This window comes from Symphodus melops (genome assembly GCF_947650265.1).
Source record: "Symphodus melops genome assembly, chromosome: 11".
NCBI classification, from domain to species: domain Eukaryota; kingdom Metazoa; phylum Chordata; class Actinopteri; order Labriformes; family Labridae; genus Symphodus; species Symphodus melops.
This window is the reverse complement of record NC_136701.1, coordinates 24,521,825-24,544,837: the sequence shown is the minus strand read 5'-3', so window position 1 is coordinate 24,544,837 and position 23,013 is coordinate 24,521,825. Positions and strand designations below refer to the sequence as shown.

General features: G+C 43.0%; 2 protein-coding genes across 3 annotated transcripts in view; both read left to right on the top strand.

Moving 5' to 3' along the window:
* doc2b (double C2-like domains, beta) overlaps window positions 1-9,752 on the top strand; it is a 108,472-nt gene extending 98,720 nt beyond the window's left edge. Inside the window, exons 6-9 of the mRNA XM_079355832.1 lie at window positions 1,927-2,084; window positions 5,228-5,309; window positions 6,916-7,012; window positions 7,926-9,752. Of these exons, the coding sequence (XP_079211958.1) occupies window positions 1,927-2,084; window positions 5,228-5,309; window positions 6,916-7,012; window positions 7,926-8,059 (471 nt within the window). The 3' untranslated portion in view covers window positions 8,060-9,752. The remainder of the gene's footprint in view (window positions 1-1,926; window positions 2,085-5,227; window positions 5,310-6,915; window positions 7,013-7,925) is intronic.
* Window positions 9,753-18,302: 8,550 nt separating this feature from the next.
* The window catches only part of castor2 (cytosolic arginine sensor for mTORC1 subunit 2), a 48,368-nt gene continuing 43,657 nt past the window's right edge, over window positions 18,303-23,013 (top strand). For both annotated transcript variants that reach the window (XR_013780182.1, XM_079356553.1), the window contains exon 1: window positions 18,303-18,641. Coding sequence is in view for 1 of the 2 variants with exons in the window: in XM_079356553.1 (XP_079212679.1) it covers window positions 18,529-18,641 (113 nt within the window). In the remaining variant the exon portion in view is untranslated. The remainder of the gene's footprint in view (window positions 18,642-23,013) is intronic.

Genomic DNA, 23,013 nt, shown 5'->3' with positions numbered 1-23,013 from the left:
GTCATGCAATCAGCCAGTGTGGAAATGTTTCTGGTAAATTACATTTCTAAGTCACTGGGCAAAGCAGGAAAGAATAAATGAAAGCAGATACAGCAGCTCTTTAGAGGCTTTGGCTGCATTTCTGCTCAAGTCACACACTCAAGTTTGCATTTTTCTCCCCAGATAGCTTCAAGTTCTCTGGGAAGAAATCGATAAAGACAACCATCCTGATAGTAGAAAGGTATGAAGAATGCCTGTTAACTGCTGCTGTACCACTAAAGCAGATCTGAAGGTTAGGTCAGGCTGAAGTTGACATGACAAAGACATCCTAAATAATGTCCTTTTTGCATTACAGGGAGCATAATGGACCAGTGAATTAAAACGTTCATGCATAGAGTCTCCTTTATGCATCATGTCAGTCTTCTGCAGACCCCTTCAAATGACGTGTTACCAAATATTCCCATTGAGATGTAAAATGTATTTAACAAGGGAGCCCTGACAGGACAGAATTCAACATGAATAAAACAAGAGACCATAAGAAAAAATAAAAATAAAAGACATTGATCAATACATTTGTGACATTCAGTCTTAAGGCTGGAGGTGGAAGTGCCAACATGGAGGTCGTGAAATGTCGAATGAGTGCGTATCTGATTGTCCAACCAATACATCAATGAGTTTTTAAATGGCGACTCGTGTGATTGGTTTGATTCCTGATGTTTGGTCAGATGGTTTGATAATCAGTTTACAAAGAGAACTGACTGATTACACGAGTGGTCTTTGGGGTTTCAAGGCTGGAGGTAGTGCCTGAAGATCTTCAACAAATCAAGGGCACAGCGTCATTCAGTTTGTCGGGTTGTCGGTTTATACATAAATCACAAATCTATTTCTCAGGGGTTTTTTTCTTTACATGTGACAAACATTTGCAGCAAAGAGCAAAATGTTGCTTCTTTCTCTCAATATGTATGACGTTAATTTTCTTTTTAAGCACTTGGTCCGTTCGGTGAGGAAGAAGTTTAGTTCGTTAGAGCTCACCTAGCAAAGCTTCAGAGACTTGATGGTTGAATGAAAAACATCAATACAAGTTTTGAAGCATCCAACATGTTTTCTTGTGCCCATTTCTCTCGTCTTGGTTTTAACTGCATGCAGCTTTGTTCAAGTTTTGAAACAAAGCAGTTACTAATGTTGTCACTTAGCTGGAGGTCATCTGACACAACAGATTCAGCTGCAGCAGATTTCTGAGCTCGCTGACAGTTTCACAGTGTATGCTCCCTTATGGGACCACGCACTAAAATTGGGTTTTTAATTGAGGCTTTGACAAGCCACATTAAATCACAAATCACCCAAAGTGACAAAATGTTTGAATGAATTTGCCTAAAAGGTTCGGTAACTCTTGAAGTTCAGACGTGAGGTTGTGTTCGTCAGTGAGGAGGCCCCGGTGTGGCGTTTTGAAATGTAAGCAGGCACGCAGGTCATGTGTCAGTTCAGATGTTCATCGTGTCTCGAAAGAACACGGCAGATTAATTTTGATGAGGCCATTAACTCCTACAGCAGAGATTACATCAATCAGCCAATCAGTGTTTGGCTGATTTTCAGGACAAACAACTGTCTGGAAGAGAGTGCTTCAGCGTCTGAAGACTTTTTATAAGATCGACTTACTTTCACTAAAAAGACTCGAGGGATTTAAAAAAAAAAAAAAAAAAAGTATTACAAATTCCCTCTGGAAACGTTCCCACTCCATAAACCTGGTTTACAAAGCAGGAAGGATTTTTTTTTGTCTGGATTAATAGCATTTTAGTAATTGAATCACTGGTTATGTACCAAATAATATGGATGCCAGAAATAAGAATTCCAGTCGGGAATGATTCTTGGCACAAATCCGCACTCAGAAGGATGAATTCATGACAAAAGACTGAAGATTTCTAATTCTGTCTTTTTGAATCACTGCAGGTCAACAAGACAGAAGACAAGTCGCTGGAGGAGCGAGGACGCATCATGATTTCTCTCAAGTACAACACCCAAAAGTCCTGCCTGGTCGTTGGCATCATACGCTGTGCTCACCTCGCCGCCATGGACGCCAACGGCTTCTCTGACCCCTACGTCAAAACGTCAGTATGCTCACACACGTGCAACAAAAGATACACAAACAGAGGTGTCAGTGCAGCCATTGTACAGTATGTGCAGTATGAATCTATGGGTTAACCAAAGTGTGCTAACATTAGCCTGCTAACACAAAAATGCTAACCACGGGACACCTGCAGCTCGAGCAAAGGAAGATTTTGTCCGCCGCTTGTGCTTAATGGTGCTTTCTAATTGATCATTATGTGGGAAAGGATTTCAAATAGTGAGCACAGAGTTGTAAAAAAGGGAGTTCAGATTTACACCGGGAGGCTTCAAACTAGCATGTATGATGACGGGTGATTCTGTTCCTCTTGACAAATAATTCTCCTTAAAAAAAGCCTGTGCTCGTCATAATTCAGCTATTTTTAGAGGATGTAAAACACACTGTACAAGTGCTGTAATGGATAAGCTGGCAGTGCTGATGTTTTTAGCAGAAAGGAGGCCGACTACCTGTGATTATCAGCGCCGTGAAAGACGCACACAGCACAAGAGGCCAGCCGCAGGGCTGCAATTTGAAGGAGAGTTCTATTCATCACACCTGAACATTTCCCAAGTCTTTCATCTGGCTGAGCAATGAAAGTGCAATTAATTTCCTACTCCGCCGTGCACACCTTGAGAACAAAAGCCCGACTCGATTCGGGGGAGAAAGGCTGCCAACAGTTTGAGGTTGAACAAATCTTCCCGAAGCTTGAAGGACACTCGGATAACATCTTTACTGATGGGTTCATGTACGCTCTGTCATAATGACCGCATTGTTTCTCCTGTTGTCCATCAAATTGCTTTTTGATCCATCAAACCACAGCGGACACCTGAACTGCAGATTGATCCTTTGAGTTGGACTATTATTCTAAAAGCCTCCAAAATCTGAATCCATAAGAACCTTCTAACTTTGTATTTCAGGGTCTTATGTTCCTTAAGTTATTTTTAAATAACTATCAGTTCAATCCAACATTATAAAACTGCTTAAATGTCTCTTTATTACCCATCACAGGTTTCTCTGTCTCCTCTTGACCTACCTGTCCTTGCATATTGCATTCCATCCATTTTCCACACTTTAAAACTATGTGCATTGTTTTTGTATTTAGCCTTGATGTACACACAGTTGTGCTCCAAATGCAAACAGTTTGCAAACAACGGAAATAGACGCATGTGGAGTCATGCTCTCGCAAAATCAATCAATCAATCTTTATTTGGATAGCACCAATTGTTCGTGTTATCACAAGACGGTTTTCATAAAGCAAGACAAAGGAGAAATATTACTGAAGCTCATCAGTCGACATGTTCGATCTGCTTGTAGACACATGTTGACTCAGAGGGATAAGCACAACAGCCCTGCTCTATGTGCAGCTTACGATTGTGCAGTTGCATGCACAGACCTTCAGGGGGCATCAAAGGGCACCATGCAAAATTCCTACATACAGTAAATACTGTTGCTCTGATTTCAAACCTTTGTTTTAACCTTTAAAGCGATTGAAGGTTCCCTCAGTCTCAGTGACATAGAGATAGCTTTAAGTTTGCTTTCATTGCACAGCTGCTGAACATCTACGGTAAGTTTTGTAGTTGTGCCAAATTGCAGCAATAATATTGTTTGCATGTGTTGCCTGGGGGGGATTACTTGTCCCATTACTTGACAACAATTAAGTTTGCCGCAAAATCCTCATCAACAACAATTTCAGCCCTCGTTCCCTCTGGGGTGTGTTTGAGAGCAATAACCCACTTAAAGTGGCTGTAAGTCTCTGTGTTACCTTGGGAAATTCTGGAGTGTGTGTGGCTCCAGTGAGCACGTAAGAGGGAAGAAGGATGTGGCGAGCTGCTGTAATCGCTGCACGACTGAAGTATTCTCTTCCGAATGAGCTGTAATGTGCAAAATGGACAGAGGTATTACAAAACATCTCCTACAACACTCAGGGATTGATACAAGTACAACCTGCTGTTTGCATTATTCATGAAGGAAGTGTCCAAGCTCACACACACACACACACACACACACACACACACACACCAAAAGGCTGCACCCAGAACAGCAGAACAATCTGACTCACAGAGCAGCCGATACAAGCTAAAGCTAACAGGCTACCACAGTGTTACATGACTGGAAGCAACACAACAAATCCAAAATAAAAACATGAACTTATATCACATAAAGCACAACATAAACTGAGTCACAAGTGTCACGGGTACATCCAAACAAAACAAACACAGTCGAACCTTTTCAAACAGTCCCCTGTGGTCTAACTAAACATCTGCTACAAATACAACATGAATCAAACAGCAGAGGAGGTTTGTGACCCTGTAGGAACCAGCTCTCTCAGAACGCTCTGTTTCAGTGTGTGTGTCTCTTTAAATCCAACGAGCTACCACCCGATCACTCCAATAAAAATGGCGGACCTCTGCAAAAGTTTAGTTCCAGGCTGGAGGTAGAGTCCACGGGTGTGAGACACCGGGGGGAGGGGATGAGGGGATAAGATTTACTGCAGCACTGTTACATTATTTTAAACTAGTGTACCTAAGTAAATGGAAACTGAGTTCATCATGATTTCAAATTCTTAAAGCAGTCAACCTGAAGACTGTAAATCATAAACAAGAATCAGCAAGAAAACAGGCTCTGAAAAACTCAGAAAAATAATAAAATTTGAGCAAATACAACTCTTTGAAACATGTTAATGATTTAAGGTACACTGGGCTTCTATTGTTAATACATGAGGTGTGTTTACATCTAATCCCCTGAAAGTTTGAAGGGATGACATGAATCAGATATAAGTTTCTGCTTCTTTGAGAGGGTTTGATGCAGAAGCATTCATGTTTTTATCAAGTGAAAAATGATCTTTGATAGAAGCACAGCTGGAGTCTCTGGATCATAAAGTCATGTGATGTTTAGTGTTAAGCATTGCAGCTGTGTGGTGAGTAAAGACAATGCCACAGCGCCCTCTGCAGGACACAACACAATAACAGCTGAACTACTGTTGCTTTTACACCATCAGTAGGAACATACATCACTGTAGAGGGTTTAAAACAGTCCATCAGTCTCATTGAGGTGATAAACTCATCGACGTGGATGATTAGTATTCTCCTGATGCATCTACACACACAGACCACTTTTATTCATTCTGCTGACTCGTTCCTCCTGTAGGTACCTGAAGCCCGACGAGAACAAAAAGTCAAAGCACAAGACGGCTGTGAAGAAGAAGACGCTCAATCCTGAGTTCAACGAGGTACGGTGCTTTTCTTGTTGGACTTAAAATCTTGCAGGACTCTTCCTAGTGTGTTTGTTTTTTACCTCTGCTTATGAGGACTGAGAATAATCCAACTGTTTGCCAACAACATATCAACACTGTAAGTCAGCCAATTGTTGAGCTCGTGTTTACAAATGATGCTGCAGCCCTTCTCGTGGGAAAATATGATTAAATTTGAAATACACAGAAAAGGGACTAAAGCATATTGTGGGCTTTAATGGGCTTTTTCACACTGTTGATAAATTCAGTATGAAGGAAACGCGACTCGTGATAAATCCTTTCTTGACTCAGCCTCACAGATTACCTTCTTTAGAAACAAAAGACTAAATGTTCTGTTCAAATCAGTTATGCATTTCCTAAAGACCTTGAAGATCCAGCAATATGTCAGAGGAGGAAGCCAAACGTGTTTTCAGAGCTCCTCAGTGCGTCACGCTACACGGCGAGCGGGCTCAGAAGTCTCCTCCTGCATATGAGTGGACACTCCAGCCCAACACACACTCAGGCCAGCAGCTTGACATTTCCTCTGACATTTTTTGAATCCATATTCCTCCATCACCTCTTGACCTTTCTGTCAGAGACAATGCCCTCATACGGGCTCTTCCTCCGCACCAGGGCATCGATTTCATTAAGGTGGAGCAGGAACTCTGATTGAACTGCAGATTGAAATGCAGAACGAACGCTCCTCCCTCACAGGCAGCAAATTGATAACAGAAAAAAATGCTTGTTTCATTTATTGGACAGTGGACTCTATTGATTATACTGTCATTCTTTTAAAGTAGCCCAGCATGTATTTTACATTTAATTGGTCGGAGCTCCAATCAATACTACTGACACTTGTTGTATCCTGAATCAATAAGAGCATCTCTGAACATGAGAAAAGACAACCACATACTTTATATTTCAGGCTCTACCAAAAAAAAATCAACTATTAGTGGTGTTGAGGTGTTAAAAGCAGCATGGAAAAATCCAGTTGTGGAAATTTAAAGCTCACATATTCACCTCCTCTTCAGTGTAAATCAGTGTCAGAGCTCCTCTTCAACATGCGTGTGAAGTGTGTTGTTGTAAATCCACTCTGATCCTGTATTTGATCATGTCTATAAACCCCTCTATTTCAGCCCTGCTCAGAACAGGCTGTTTCTGTGTCTGTAGCTTTAAATATGTAAATGAGCTGTGTCTGACCACGCCCCCTCTCTGGAAGGGCTCGGGTGTACTTGCTGCTTTCTGGCTCCATGTCCTATTGTTTACGGTGAGAAGGCAGACTCAGAGGGCAGAACAAACACCTAGCTGTGGGAGTGTCACCCACCTGGGGGAGGGGCTACTGCCCTTTGTGATGTCATGAAGGGAAAATCTCCAAACGCCCTGTTTGAGCACATATTTTCTGAAAAGTGGAGCAGGCAGAAGACGGAGAGGATGGACTGTTCCTCATTATTGGGGGGTTTGAAGACAGACTAGAGACACATGTTGGAGTCAGAGGAACATTGTTAAGTGAATTTTGTGAGATATCTTCAGATGTCAAACTGTTTGTTGTTTTGGAAAGACATGGTGAGAATAAAAACATACTTTTCTGCCGTTCTGTTTCCTGCAGGAGTTCTGTTACGACATTAAATATGCAGACCTCACCAAAAAGACACTGGAGGTTACCGTGTGGGACTACGATATCGGGAAGTCCAACGATTTCATAGGTAAGCAACATCAGAATAAAAAACATATTCTCAGGGACTTCACTCATTACTTTCTGCTTTTCTCAACTTAACTTTAGATCAATCCAGAAAGAGGTAAAGAGCTGGATTTGAGCCTCCTGTCTAATTCAGACAGACTACTAATTATGCAAATGTATCAATCACTTAGTAGCAGGGGAAGCTAGCTGGGCTAAGCTCTCAGACATATTCAAAAAAAAACTTTCAAGAGATTGTTTTACATTTTGATTAGCAGTTGAACCAAACAGTTAAAAAACATGTAAAATAGACTTTTTTTAACAGGCCATCACTGTTGCATCTTCTGCTATTCACTTATTCGCCTCTTCTTTTATTTTTCCACTAAAGCACAGAGAGCCGACAACACCAGCGCCATTTTTAACTTTATATCAGACATTTTTTTCGATTAGTAGATTACCTATAACACGAGTGGTGAGCGACAGTGGTGTGAAAAACATCTTCTTGTATCATAACAACGAACTACCCCACCCTGCTGGCATGGAGAGTTATTTCGTCATGCATGCACAAAACTTACAAAACAAAGGTGACGTGAGGCGCCACAAGTTCTTTTCCGTGTGCTTGTCAGGGCCTTCAGAGTAAATGCATTTAGTAACTTATCATTGCTGCTTCAGGTCGTGTTAAAAGCTGCTCTGAAATGACTTCAAGTTTTGTGAAAAACAGCTGAATGAATCTTGAGGGAGGATTATTTGAGATGCTGCCCGTCACATTTTCAATGTCATACCTGTTTCCAGCTGTTTGGTGCTGTTGCTAAGATACTGTAATGATCTGCCATTATCCTTTGACTCTGTGATAATGTGAGACCTTGTAAAGCTCCTGCATGTTCCTCTGTGAGTGTTCAGCTCATGACTCATCCTCTCTCTGTGTGTGTGCCTCCTTTCAGGCGGAGTGTCTCTGGGTATCAATGCAAACGGAGAGCGGCTCAAACACTGGTTTGACTGCCTTAAAAACAAGGACAAGAAAATTGAGCGCTGGCACACGTTGACCAATGAATTACCCGGTTCATTAAATGACTGAAGACCCTCATTCTGTTAGCCCATCGCCCCCTCGACGGCTGCACCAGATCGGACTCCTGCCTTTATTTCCTTAACCTCTTCTCCTCTGGATTCTCGTCATATCAGCCTCAGCGACCCCCCACCACCACCACCACCTCTTTGGGAATACATTTCCTCTCAACAGGGCTCATTCTGAAATCGTATGTTCTGTTCAACACTTCACATACATGATAGAGGTTGCACAGCTGCTAGAAATCCCATCAAAACAAATCACTGGGTTTTCTGTGTGGAATTTAAATTTTTCAATGAATACAAAAGGTCACCTGTCACAGCATTTAAATAGTTTACCAATGAGTCAACATTCCCCTGAAACAGCGCAAAGAAAGCCTTCACACTGTCATCACGGCGGTCAGAGTCGAAGGAATGTAACGTAGGATGTAGCAGAGATGTTTAGCTTCGGTCTCATCTTTGACAGAAGGCGCTCATGTTTAGCCTGGCGACGCTAACGTTTAGTGTCACAGAGGAGCCGCAGGATAAACGCATCACCCGGCATGTTCTTTACGTTCGCTTGCTGACGAGGTTGCACTTTAACATGATTGTAAAACTGTTCGCTAGTGAAGGTCCGGTTGTTGTTCAGCCGCCCCAAAGAGGCTCCTTAGATCCTCGGTTTGTGAAGTGAAGGCCTCAGTATGCTTCGAACGTCCTCACTCCACTCTCTCTCTCTTTCTCTCACTTTAGATTTCCCAGACTTTTACCTGCTTCGTTCACATATCGGCTCAAACTCCACCGGTTTACTCAGAGTGCACATGCACCCGACCTGGACGATGTCAGGAAATTATTTCAAGGGGTTTTCGGCATTTGTGAACGAGCTTATGAGACTGAAGCCCCGTTTCCACCAAGCGGTCCAGTATGGATGAGTCCAGTTCGGTTCGGTGAAGCCTGGTCCTGTTTGCGTTTCTACCAACCGTAACCCTAAGCTTCGTAAGCCGGATGCCGATAGCCGCGTCAGCTACGTAACAGCGTCACATTATAGCAGCGCGACGCAGTTTACACCTCTAATAAATTCAACGAAGAAGAAAAACTGCTGCTAGCTTCTTTTGCTTGTTAACTTAAGAGAGGAAACGAAAGGAGGGGAAGACTAACTTCATCGTAGGACAGTTAACACTCCTCTGAGTCACAGAACTCAACCCAGCTTTGTTTCAGAGACGAGGACAAATAAACAAACGAATAAACAATCGGCTGTGTATTTCAACACAGCGGGGTTGTGTTTGTCTTTTAATGCCGCTGTCGTACAGGACCAATCAACGCACTGCAGTGTGTAGCTCCACCTTTTAGGGTCGGATTGACATACTTGACTCCCCAACAGAAGGGTACCAAAAAGTAGGACGGCACAGGTGGGTAATTTGAGGACCTTTCCCGGTTTTAGTCTGTGGAAACATCACACAATGCGTGCCGTACCGAGACGAACCGAACTGAACCTCTTGGTGGAAACGGTTCTTAAAACGGACGAGATTAAAGCATCAGTATTTTACAACCTGAGATTAAAATACTGTCATAATCTACAACGCCGTTTCCCTAAAAAGTTAGGACTCTGAGTAAAGTGTCAATAAGAACAGAATGTGATTATATATTTAATTCAAAGCCATCAATGCCACATGAAACTCAAACATTTTAAATTAGCGCGCTCACGCTCTGCGCTCACGGACCATGTTTGAAGCATACTAAGGTCTCGAAAACTCTGATTTGATTTTTTTTTTTTTTGAGGATTTTTGTGCAACTGATTTATAAAATAGCAGGACGACGGATTAACAAACACAATGCATTGTACGCTAAGATGATTTAAAATACATAGATTAACTTCGTCAAATCGCCCTCTCACAGAAAATCGTCTCGTCGTGACAAACGGAACTTCAATCAAAACGATGGTGCAATGTGAGATGTGATCGCAGCGCCGTCTTCAACTCCTCACTGATCTGAAGAGCTGCCTCGCTCTGAGGTTACCTCCTGTCAGGGCTTCTTTTTAACAGGTTAAAAACATGTTGGAGAGTCATCCCAGATACACATCTGGAGAGGAGTCGTGGCTAACAAGGCCACCATGCTGTTTTTAGAGAGCAGGCTGTCACTGGTCAAGAGTCTTTTTTTTTTCTCTTTTTTTTTTTTTCGAGAAAATGTTTCAAATGAAGAATCAGGCTCAAAGAGCGAGATTACATTTCTGTCTGCAGGATGTCGGAGTGATCACGGCCTGTTGAACAGGTCCTGTAGGAGCATAATTATGTGGAGTCTGTTATTAGTCAGGGGCTGTCAAATTAAAGCTCATATGCATCAGATGATCGGAGGATAATTTCAGCACAGAGGTGGAAACAGTCACAGTACACTGCCATCGCACACCAAGCTGAAGAGCTCCTGTACAGAGAGCCGCTGTAATCAACAACAGGATGAAGTTCAACGGTTGACCCGCCAGGTAGAGAACCACCTCACCGACCACAATGCCACATGATTGGGCAGCTCTACGGTTGTGTGTGTGTGTGTGTGTGTGTGTGTGTGCGTGTGTGTGTGTGTGTGTGTGTGTGCGTGTGTGTGTGTGTGTGTGTGTGTGTGTGTGTGTGTGTGCGAGCCCAGCTTATTGTTTACACTACAGGAAAACAAGTCTCCACAAAAAAACTTGCTGACTTGCATTTTCAACGGGATGGAAATGTGCCTGCTGTTCATCAAAAAAAAAAAAGGGAAAAAAAGGGCCGATTCTCAAACAGAAAGTTTACGTCAAATATCTAAAAAAATAAATAAATAAAACAAAAACAAATGAGCATGTATTGTTTACAACAGCCGACTCTTAATGTGCTGCTGAAGTCAGCGCGATTGTTCGGCCGTGCGATGCAAGCTTTGCTAAGATTGGCCGAGGCTGAGAAGGGCAGAGTTTTAATATACTAGCCGTGTATGTATACTGTTAATATGTTGTTGCATCTGTTGGGTTGATTATTATTTTATTTTTTAAAATGTGAACAGCTCCACTATAAATGTATCAAACAGAATGTACATGTTTAACCCCTTCTATTCCACAGTGAACCCTCTACGAATGTGCAGCTTCGTGCTCTGTGTTGTTGATATTGTTCATAAATGACATGCTCTGTATTTGGGCGCACATATCTGGGAATAGAGACGGTTGAACTTGCAGCCTTGGAGCAAAACTTGTGAAGGGCGATGTCATTCAAGTCATGTACTAAGAAGTTTTACTTTGACTCCTTCCTACATGTGAATTATTTATTGGTTGGGGGGGGGTCCAATTCAATATTTTATGTTTGAGTTTGATACCCTGAGACCCTTTACGGGACTGAATCCACCAACTTGAGTTGCCCTCTCGCATTAGTACGCTGGGATGCATGCCATGTGAATGTGATTTTATGAGTTTGATCCTGCAGTATGACCTTTTTTTTCTGCATGCCCGCCTCTCCTGTAAAACCTCCACCGTGCTCTAAATCGTTACACAGGAAAGAAAAAAAAAAAAACACCACAAAAAGTCCTCTCGTACTGTTTGGATTCCTGCAGGTTCGTGACGCTTTCTGTCGTGACCTCGTGTCCCCGTGCGTGATCAGCCCGGGTGTGTTTCATTAATGGCAGCATGCCTGTTCTATAAGTGTGCAGGGCTCTTTTACATAATATTTTTTCCTCACTGAAGACGATTGTTAGAAACAGCCCAAAGCATTTATTATTTAACCTCCTTGACCTTTAGTTTAATTGTTGAGTTAAGCTGTTTTCATGCAACGTCCCCTTCATGTTTCCACCAATGCTATCAAAGCTGGAGAATGAAATGTTTAATGCATCACGTCGGGCCTTGCATTTCCCCTTTACTTCCCCTTCTTCAGCTGCATCGATTTGTGCGACACAAACCGGCTGTGAAACCTTGTTGGCATCTCAATATTCTCCCTCTATCTCTCTCTCTGATGAATATGTAATGAATACGACCGACACGTGGTTTTTGATTTTGTAATCTGTCTGCCTTTGTATGCAAGCTCAGTATACCTAAAAACAAAACAAAAAAACAACAGTGCATGCATATGTTCTTGGTTTTGTCATGAGATGACTTTGCCTAATGTTTGATACTGTTTTCTGTATGAAAAAAAAGACAAAGTACACGACTGTGGATGCTCTACGATTATGCTATGAGTCAGTCTTTCTTCTGGACAACATTTTGTACCTTTGAACACTATCGCATTGCCTGTTTGGCTGCTGTATTGATTATCTGGAAGCGTGACTTGATGTGAATTAAAATCTCTCCTTTGTTGTTTTGGTTCCTTTTTGACACTCAGGCACTTCTTGTGTTAAATCTTCTGCTTTGTCTCTTTCAGTCTTCAAACAGACTTAGGTTATTGTGTTTTTCCTTCATGTTTTTTTTTTGCATGTAACTTATCACTGGGTTACGGAAAGTGACATTTTAGTTACTTTCAAAAATACAAATTTTCTCAAACAGTCCATCCATCCATTTTCTTCCGCTTATCATAGGTCAGCAAGTGCAGGTTTCCCAGCTCCTCCTGGGGGATTCCCAGGCTGGATATTATCTCTCCAGCGAGCTCTAGGTCTACCTCGAGGTCTCCTTCAAGCTCGGAAAACCACTTCAACAGACTCCTTTCGATTGGGAGAAGTAGCGGATTCTGAACCACAGAATCGATATACAACAAACAACACAACAAAAAAAACACAACCTGAATTTCCCATCCACTAAAACACATTATCAAATGTGCAATAAGTGTGTTTGCACATGTGAATCATACTCTGGAAACATGGTTGAGGAAGTTGTATGCAGCCTCTGTGAATCCTGCACACTTGTATGCTATACCTTAGCACAGCTAATCTACCCTCAGGATAATTATCATATGCTAAGCAGAAGGAATCTCATGCACGCCTCAACAGATGGAGGTCGGTGCCGTCAGAGAAGACGCACGGGATGATTCAACTCCATCACACAGGCAGAATCCAAAGAGCAGACTGGATCACGTGAATCACTTCAGGCAGTTTAAGTTGCAATGGACTCGAGGTTGCTCGCCATGCTGCCTGTTCCTCAGAGTCAGGAGTTGGTGGTTCGACTCTGAGGAAGATGCAGAGCACGAGCCTCGACTGGAGAGAGCTCGACCCGCTCCGGAGTGCTGCGGCTCACGCAGATCCAGAAGAACCTGCCTGGAACCTCGGTGCCGGCATGTAGACCGGATTCTCATGAAGGGCGCCGAACTGACCGGCATCTCCTCTGTGGATGATAGCTTCACCATTTGCTTCAAAAATAGCTTCCCCTTTGAATAAAAAGTTATGGATGCATGTCTGCTGAGGATTATTTTTATGAGACTCAGTTTATTAAAAGACGTTAAATAACATGACAGAGCACCTTATAGTGGCTGAGCAGTGATGCAGTGTGAGACTGCAGGCCTCTCCAGGTTCCTCCCAGTGATCAACGATAAGGCTGCACAGCACTGATTCACATGCTGGGAACAAAGGCAATCAATTTGTCTGTGTGAGTGCTTATTTCTTTGAGCCCTCACTCCTTAATGCATCCCATTATAGCACAAGAGTGCATTTCTGTCAGCGGCATCAACGACTTTAATATCCTCCGACAGCCTTTCCTCTCATGATCGGTAACACCGAGAGATAACGGCAGGTTCGCATTTATCCACGTCCCTTTAAGATTAACGTCAACAGGAGGCAGTTACAACCAATCAGGAACAATCAACTTAATATCAACGTTTTTTTTTTTATCGACGTTTGGTACGACAAATTGGTCCCTGACTCAGTTAAACTTGAAAAGAAGGAAACAAAAAAAGCTAAACGGTTTTTGCAAATTTGCAGAGAACGTTGATGTGAACGCTCTCTTCATTCATCCAAATGTCACTAAAACATGATAAATACCATTTGGGCTCCTGATGGAAACCAGAAAACTGCGGAAACACAAATTATTTCCCCTCAGCTTCACATCCTGCGATCACGTGTGCGTATAATGATTGGAGAACTTTGCGCTATCTTTCATACCAAACAGGCTTAAAATGAACTCTAAACTGAAGTAAAGATTCAGTCGAGGTTATGAGGTGTGTTCGTCAAAGTCTTCATCGTTTCAAGAAATCAAAGGCAAGAAATGAGCCCTGAAATGCTGGTGATGAGCGATCCAGTGCAGCGAGCGAAATGTGTTCTTTAACTCACCTAAGAAACACTAAACAAACATTTTGCTTGTTGCTTTGGCACGTGTTGAGGTTTCTTTATTTCCCTGAGGCGTGGAAGGAGACCTCCCCCGAGTGCAGAGTGAAAATCAGTTACATTCATTAAGCGGCTCAGGATGATGGATGATGTTCGCTGGATGTAATTTGTTTGGAAACCTTCATTTGGCATCAAATCAATTAATGCAGCTTTTATAAACAAAACACTGCTTTTACTTAATAACACAATCAACGTGTTGTTGATGATGATGATGATGATGATGATGGCAGCAGACTTTAGGAGGAGGGAAGTTTAGTTTAGTTTCTGCTCGTTTCATGCAGAGGCGACAAATAACCAAAAGCTGCACTGAAGGGTGAAAGCACGGAGACGACAGCGACATGTCAAAGGGACTTTCCCAAACCTGTCCAAACCTCCCAATGGCCAATCAGAGGGCTTCCTCTCCCCGACCGCTGGTTGTGGCCCTTGGTGTATCAGGGCCTTTATACTGAATCCTTTAAAGAGAAGTTAATGGTGTTGTTCGTGGATTTACTGAAAACTTAACCACATCTTATTGACTCTTCTCAGATTGTTTAATATGTGCAGCTGATTCTTATAGTCTGGGGGTTTTAGGTAACAGGCTTCGGGTCTTCTCTGTTCTTGAAGTAGTACTAAGTGGACTCATCTGCACTGATGGGTGTTTGCTCTCAGATCTCAGCTGTGTGTTCTGGTGGAGGGGCCAACACCCCGCTTGTTCTCAGGATTTCATCTGGGTCACGGGGAAGAGATTAGAGCTTTACTCCTCTCCTCCATGTTGCATGCCTCTGTCTCCGACTCTGCTGCGTTTTAATGACACACAAAAAACAGCAGCGCAGAAACAACTAAACACCAGCTCTTTAATTTCACTCATTTCAGCAGTGAAAATATTTCACAGCCACAAATTCATTTAATTACTCATAAGGTTCAAACTCGTGGTTTTTCATTATCCTTGAGTAAAGGCCAACTCTCTGACTCTGCAGCTGATTATATTATTTCTGGAAATGATCGGTATCCGGCTTACACGCCGCCCACCCAATAAAATGGCATGATTGGCTGTGGGAATGCAAACAGGATCAGGCCTCGCCAAACCAAACTGTCCTGATCCATGCAGGAGCTCTTGGTGGAAGCGGGGCTTTAGGTGACACATTTTTGGGGGGTACAAAATGTTTCCTTCAGTTCTGTAGGATCAGTCATTGCGCTGATCGTTACATCACTTTTTTGGGGGGTTAAACCACGTGAGATGATTACCTTCAGTTATTCCCTGAACTCTGAGCCTTTTCGTACGATGTCTCACTTTGAAGACTTCAGAGAGAAAAGCCAGCAGGAGTGAAACAACCTTCATATCTAATTGGCCAAGGCCTCAGTCAGTCGACTAAAGTGAAGCAGAGCGGCTCCAACACTTCACAGCTTTTAACACTTCCTCCTCCCGCCTTCAATGTGCAGCTAAAGATACAGCTGTATATACCTGCGGCCGCACAGCCCTGATTGTTAGATGCCCACTGAGACCTTTAACATCCCTGCGGAGGGAGAAGAAAGCCGCAAGTTACCCTGCTGGATAAGAGCGTCGACATAATGACCATTTAGGTAAAGGCTGAACACTAAAGCTCCATTATCTGAGTGCACCTTTGAACGCTGTCTCAGACAGTTCAGTTCTATTTATTCACGTTCAGGCACAGAGCAATAAAAGGTCCACATGTGGTCCACTTCCAACAAATCAATTAGAAAACGAACACTATACATGCAAAGTTAATGGACAAACCTGGGGTCCATATACGGACTGTATATAATGGTGGAAATTGATTTTTTGCACAATGGATTGTTATGAAAGTTTCTCCAATGTAGGAAAGACGTGATGTTATCCCTGAAATACAGATTGCTGTCTCTACAATTTCCTTTTTTTTTTTTTTTTTTAAACTCGTGTCTGTGTCTTAATTTTCTTATAATGTCACGTCCCCCGAGATGACAAGTACAAAATACAAGTTTAAAAAGGATTTAATGACAAACTGAAGACAAATGTCCAACACAAAACGAGCTTCTTCCACAAAACATGAAGACAACAGAGAAGCCAAAACTAACAGGCAAATACGACGCGGCAAGAATATGAAGGCCACACTGCGGCACGTAACTCCGCATTTTCAGTCATTTGAATGTCGGCTAATGAGGCTGAAACACAGGAAAAAATATCTGCTGTTGGGGTAAAATCTGCTTTAATGGTCACAACCAGGCAAGTTCTGTTCACTTCATCCTCCAACGTTCAAAGATAAGGACTCATATCAAAGTCTAGCATAGCCATGTCTGATCACTTGGTGCATCTGCTGGCCATGAATGTGTGTTTCCAGGGTGGCCTCACAGCAGGGAACAACTATTCCCACCTACAGACACAACAGGGGGCCAATTATTGTGAATTTAACCTTGAAAATGTGAACTGCTCTCACTCCAGCCTCGACTCTGAAGAGTTGAAGAGACAACTTCATTAAAGGGTTGTTTACTACTTGTGTCACTTGCACAAAGGGGCAGAAGAGAAGAAAAGGAAATCATAACTCAATGACCACATCTACAGCAACGTGAGAAAACAATTACTGCATATAAACTGTTTCTCTCAGTCGTTCATGCTCAATAAAAACACGGCAGCAGGCTCCAGCATGAAATCGTTCAACATGGTGGATGTGATGTTACGTCATATAATGTTGATTTTATTTTAGTTTAATCTCCATTTGCTAATAAATAAAGTGACAACAATAGTAGCCACTCTTCTCTATTTTCACAACAATGTATTTGCTCTAAGATACAAAGATGTGAAGTATGGTGGCTTCTGTTTTATTTCTTTATTTCAACATCAAAAATATGTTTTATTTCCCTTTATTTTAAAATTAAGGGCCTATAAAATGTCATTAATCATACTCATTTTATTATTACATAACCAAGGTATCAAGTCTTTGACTACATGCCTAACTTTATAGACTAATACTCTAGAGAACAACATTTCCCATGATGCCACACGCCACTGCAGACCCGCCCACTTCGTTTGAATGGCAAGTTGTTTGTTTCAGTCGGACCAGCTGCTAACTATTCCAGTCGGAGAGCAAACAAGGGGAACAGCGGTCCTCTGCTCACCCATTTAAAAGGTCTGAAAAGCTACGGCAAGCCGGACGGGACCATCACATCCGCTTTCAGGGGTTTTCTTCAAAATAAATTTTCCAAACTCGAAACCACAAGATAGCCTGCAATCACTTAGCTTCTATCCATTTTATCAACATAAGGGTGTTGTTGTTGTTTCTTAACCAATGTCTAAACCATAGACTGTAAAAAGTCTAAACTGACATTTGTGTTTCCAGGGAACTTACAGTTGCTAGGAAACCAGAAAAAACATCCAAGTCAGTGGTAGACAGCTGAAAAGGTGATTGTAAACAGCTGTTTTTTACCCATATTGCTTAAAAATAGTAGAGGCTACATAATTATCACTTTAAAGATAATTTTTTTGTTAGAACGGAAACTGACTTGCAAAAATGATCATTATACGTTTCACTAATGTGGCACAAATGATTCCCAGATTGCAGGTAGGCTAATCTGTTTTTTTTTTTTTTATTGACATATCCCTCTGATTATATTAACGAGACACTTCGCTAGGGTAATCCCTGGAGCCTTCTGGCCAAAGAGGAACAAAACTAGGTTTTCCCAAGCTTGGGGTCCCACTGAATTCAAATTGGGTCGCCTGAAATTTCTAATTATTGAATTATTATTATTTGCCTTCCACTCTTGTTGTCCAAGGCAAGCACACAGAGTCACGCACACTTTCTGCCTCTGTCCACAATGACATGAAATAGCATAAATGGGATCTAAATCTTATGTGTACTCGCAACACAGTAGAAAAAAAAAACTACAAAATATTTTCACACAAAAAAAAACTAATTCTATCGAAAAGCTTTATGTGTTTCGGATGTCCCAAAGTTACTAGACTTTTGTGAAGTCAAAGTGGGAACATGAAACGATGGAGGTTTTAAACCACTATGCACCCTTCCGAGAAAAACTACTTTTACTTTGAAGTCCTAGGACCGGAAGTGTGAGCGGTCCTGTTATAGGTTTGACAGCAGGGTCCGGTTTTTTACCTCTTTGCTTTTCTTTATTCCACCCTGCCTCGCTCTTTCCATCCCTGTTTAAAAAAAACACCTCAGCCTGCCGTGTGTATGTGTCTATTTATTTATTTATGCATCCTGTTTGAAAGTGTTTAGATTTTTATTATATTTTTTACAATTTAGTCGTTCCTCAAATGAGAAGACGTAAAAGATGGAGCTTCACATTTTAGAGCACAGCTTGAAAGTGGCGAGTATAGAGAAAGAGGGGATCCAGATCTGCACGCACGGATTAATCAAACTCGCTTTCTTGGCCTCTAAAACCAGGTAGGTAACTTGACAGGACGGAAATAACGCTGTCTGTTTACTGTGAAGGATACATTGTAGCAAACTAACGCTGTCGGTTTACTGTGAAGGATACATTGTAGCAAACTAACTAGCCGGCGGCTTCCTGCATGTAGTTTGTTGTGTTCAAAGGCAGAGAGGTGTTCGTGTTCATGTTGTTCCCGTATAGTTGCATTCATGTTAGAAAATGCAGCTTGTTGTGTTATTTAGAGAACAGACGTGTGTGTGTGTGTGTGTGTGTGTGTGTGTGTGTGTGTTTGGTCTCTGCCAGCAGTTTCCAGGCCTATCTTGAAGCTTTGTACCATCTGTAGCTGGGTCGACGCCAGTGTGTGTGTGTGTTTGTGTGTGTGTTTCATACTGTATGTGTGTCCAGCTTGTTTTTATTCATTGAACAGAGATGTTTTAAAGCAGACTTGAGATACAGTGCGGGGCGTTCACTGTCTTTTCTGTCCTGTCTACTCGGTGTCTTATAAGACTGTGTGAAACAACCCTTTAAATGCTCTGTTGTGCATTTTTATTACCTCCACAGTCTAAGCAAATAAGCTCACTCAACTGACACACTGGCTCAGCCTGTTATGGAATACTTTAGTGCAGGCAGCGTGCTGGTAATCAGAACTCCCTCTCTGTGCAGAGGAGAAGTTACTGACAACACACTCTCTCTTCATGTCCATAATCCTTGTGGATTGTGCTCAGATGAGGCTGCAGGTAAAGCCTCTCTTTACAGATTCTGTTCAATACAATGCTCCAAAAGAGAGCTGAACATGCTCCAGTTTCCTTCTTTTAAATGTCTCCGTGTTGTCAGGACACAAAAAAGCAGCAAATCCACAAACTGATAAATAAGTTTTTTATTTTCTTTCTGCAGCGATGAATGAAGTTAACAGTGTTTGATGGCTGACTAATTATTTTGTAGAGTTACAAAATGACACAGTTGAAAGCGAACGGGGGCGGCTGTGGCTCAGCTGGTAGAGTGGGTTGTCGCTCAACTGGACGATCGGGGGTTCAATCCCCAGCTCCTGCAGCAGCATGTCCGACGTGTCCTAGGGCAAGACGATGTATTGATTTTTAGAGCAGGAGCTGATTGATTACCTGTCGGTTCACCTGTGATGGTAAATGGACTTGAGCTTGTATAGAGCTTCTTCGAGTCTCCTCTACTTAAAGCTCTTTTTACGGCCCTGACCTACCGAGCAGACGGCAAAGAGCTCGTGGAGGCGACGCATGTGGCAGGTCAGTAATTCATCCTTCCAACATGGCCGAGTCTATTTTAAAGGAAAGGAAGGAGAGGGGGCTGCGTTCTCCCTTTCCTTTATGGTGGACGGGGTAAAAGGTACAGACGGAGCTGGACTACGACCGACGGTCTCCTTTACACCTCCACACTCACACACTCGATGCTAGGTGGCCTTCAGTAGGAGCTTATCACATTCATACACTGACGAAGCAGCGGGAGCAACTTGGGCTTAAGTGCCTTGCTCAGGGACACATCTGACATGTTGGTGCATGAGCTGGGGATCGAACCCCGACGAGCGACTCTACCAGCTGGGCCACAGCCGCTCATTTTGTAGCTCTATAAAACAACATGTCAGTGTGACTAATGTGCATCGTGTTGTTTTGATCACAGCACCATCACGTGTTCTCTCGACTGTTGCAGCATCATAACGTATATTCTGATATTCCTCAGCTACACCCGACACCTTCCGCCATGTGAAGTGTGAACTGATTTGTCGAGCCGGTGGAGTCTCGTCAGAGAAGCCGCTGTCGAGCTCCGTGTCCACGTCTCACCCTGAAACACTCGTCTGAGTCGTCCTCATAATCCTCCCTTCATTGCAAATGTCTCTGTGGACTGTGCGTTTGTTGTCCATGTGAATGTTTGGCTCATCACGTTGGCGTCACAAGAAACGAAGAGACGAAACTAGCAGGAGGAGAGGTGCTGAAAAAAGAACGTTTTCTGACCACTTTAATAACGGAGGAACACACAAACACGTGATCATAGCCAAACGTAGCGAGAGAGTGATATCTTGTGTTAAACTTAATGTCTGCTCTTTTAACAGCACAGGGGTCAAAGGTCAGAGGTTTTTGAATTCTCAGTATCAGGAAGTAGAAAATGCTTGTAAATCTCCATGTCAGCGTCAAAGACGAGGCCGACTGAAGGACTCGGTGACGAGCAGATCTCGAGTTCATGTCCCACGTTTAACGGATCCTCTTTAAGAGCTGCATGCTCGTGTGCTGCCGTCACGTCTCTCTGGAAAACCTGTTTGTCTGCATCTGTGAGCGTGATGGCGCTCTGGATTCAGAGGTTTCACCAGCAGATTAAAAGGTGTCACTTTGAGCTGTCCGTGTTGGACTTGGTGGTTGATATACAGTCAGCAGCAGCTCTGACTGCTCGCTCGCTCGCTCTCTCTCTCTCTCTCTCGCTCTCTCTGTAGTGAGCAGGGAGCGTCTGAGGAAAGACAGAGGGTGATGTAAGAAAAACAAACAGGGTTGAGCTGGACAAAGGATTTAGTGTGTCGGAGTGAATTCTGAAGTGGTGCACCTTATTTAAAGGTTGGATGTTTTTCTTGTCCTGGCAGCGTCCATCAGGGATTACATCAATTCAAATCATCAGCGCTCCAGTGTCCTTTGGATGACACTTTTGCAACTAGTTTGTTTTTCTTTGCTCGTGTTTTTTTCCAGCTGAGTTCTCTCTCTCTCTCTCTCTCTCTCTCTCTCTCTCTCTGTGTCTCTGTCTCTGTCTCTGTCTCTCTCTCTCTCTCTATCTCTCTCTCTCTCTGTGTCTCTGTCTCTGTCTCTCTCTCTCTCTCTCTCTCTCTCTCTGTCTCTCTCTCTCTCTGTCTCTGTCTCTCTCTCTCTCTCTCTCTCTCTAATCTCTCTCTCTCTCTCTCTCTCTGTGTCTCTGTCTCTGTCTCTCTCTCTCTCTCTCTGTGTCTCTGTCTCTCTCTCTCTCTGTCTCTGTCTCTCTCTCTCTCTCTCTCTCTCTCTCTCTCTATCTCTCTCTCTCTCTCTCTCTCTATCTCTCTCTCTCTCTCTCTCTCTATCTCTCTCTCTCTCTCTCTCTCTCTCTCTCTCTCTGTGTCTCTGTTTCTGTCTCTCTCTCTCTCTCTCTCTCTCTCTCTCTCTCTCTCTCTCTCCTGTTGATAGAGCCCTTCAGCAGCACGCTATCATCCTTATCATGGTGTCGAGCCGGGCCTCCTCTTTAACCACTACTTTGCTGCTTTAAACTACTTTCACTGGCATCTCCTGTCGTTCTTAATGCATCACTTATTTCAAAGAATGACTCTGAACATTTTTAGTTACTAAAACTAAAGACAAAGCAAAGTCTAAAAGTTATGACAGGATGGATTTACTAGATGTTGTTTCTTCACTTATTCACCTCACAGCGGGAGGCTTTTCCTGGACGGTGTTGGAGGTGATCTCAGTCTCAGTACCATGTGGTGGACACTGTAGCTTCAGTGTTTAGCCAGCTCTGCATGTGGTGGACACTGTAGCTTCAGTGTTTAGCCAGCTCTGCATGTGGTGGACACTGTAGCTTCAGTGTTTAGCCAGCTCTGCATGTGGTGGACACTGTAGCTTCAGTGTTTAGCCAGCTCTTGCATGTGGTGGACACTGTAGCTTCAGTGTTTAGCCAGCTCTGCATGGGTCTGTAAAGCTTTCTGCAAATCCAGAGCATTCAGGAGCAGAATCTAAAGTTAGAAGGAGGACATACTGGCTGCTGCATTGTTGTCAGAGAAGCTTCAACACAGCAGGTTTCCTTCATGATCACACAGAAAGAGAGCAGCTCTCTGATTGGCTGATTGATCACGGAGGAGGAGAGCAGCTCTCTGATTGGCTGATTGATCACAGAGGAAGAGAGCAGCTCTCTGATTGGCTGATTGATCACAGAGGAGGAGAGCGTCATCAGCTCACTCTGTAGATATCTGACAGATCGCTCCTTTAACTACTTCAGCAGCATGTCTGAATAAACTTTACTGTGTTGCACATGATTCTCTGTGAGCTTCACACACACACACACACACACACACACACACACACACACACAGGTTTGTTGCGTTGGCCTCGGAGGAGCTCCTGAGTGTTTTGCTCGGACTCATTTAAGAGTCTCTGTGAAGTTCCTTACATGCACACAGAATGTGAGTAATGCCGGCTAAATGTTCACTGATCTCCCCCTCTGTGCACGCTAATAACTTTAATCTCTGCACTGATTTGCTGTTTCACTGTTAATCTGGACGGAGTGCGGTGTGGTATAATGGAGTGAGTCATGAAGCAGTGCTCATAAAGACGTGATCGTGATGATTAGAGGCCTGTTATTAACTCAGGTTAGCGCTGAGACAAAAACTCCTCGGCGCAGGTCGAACAGATGAAT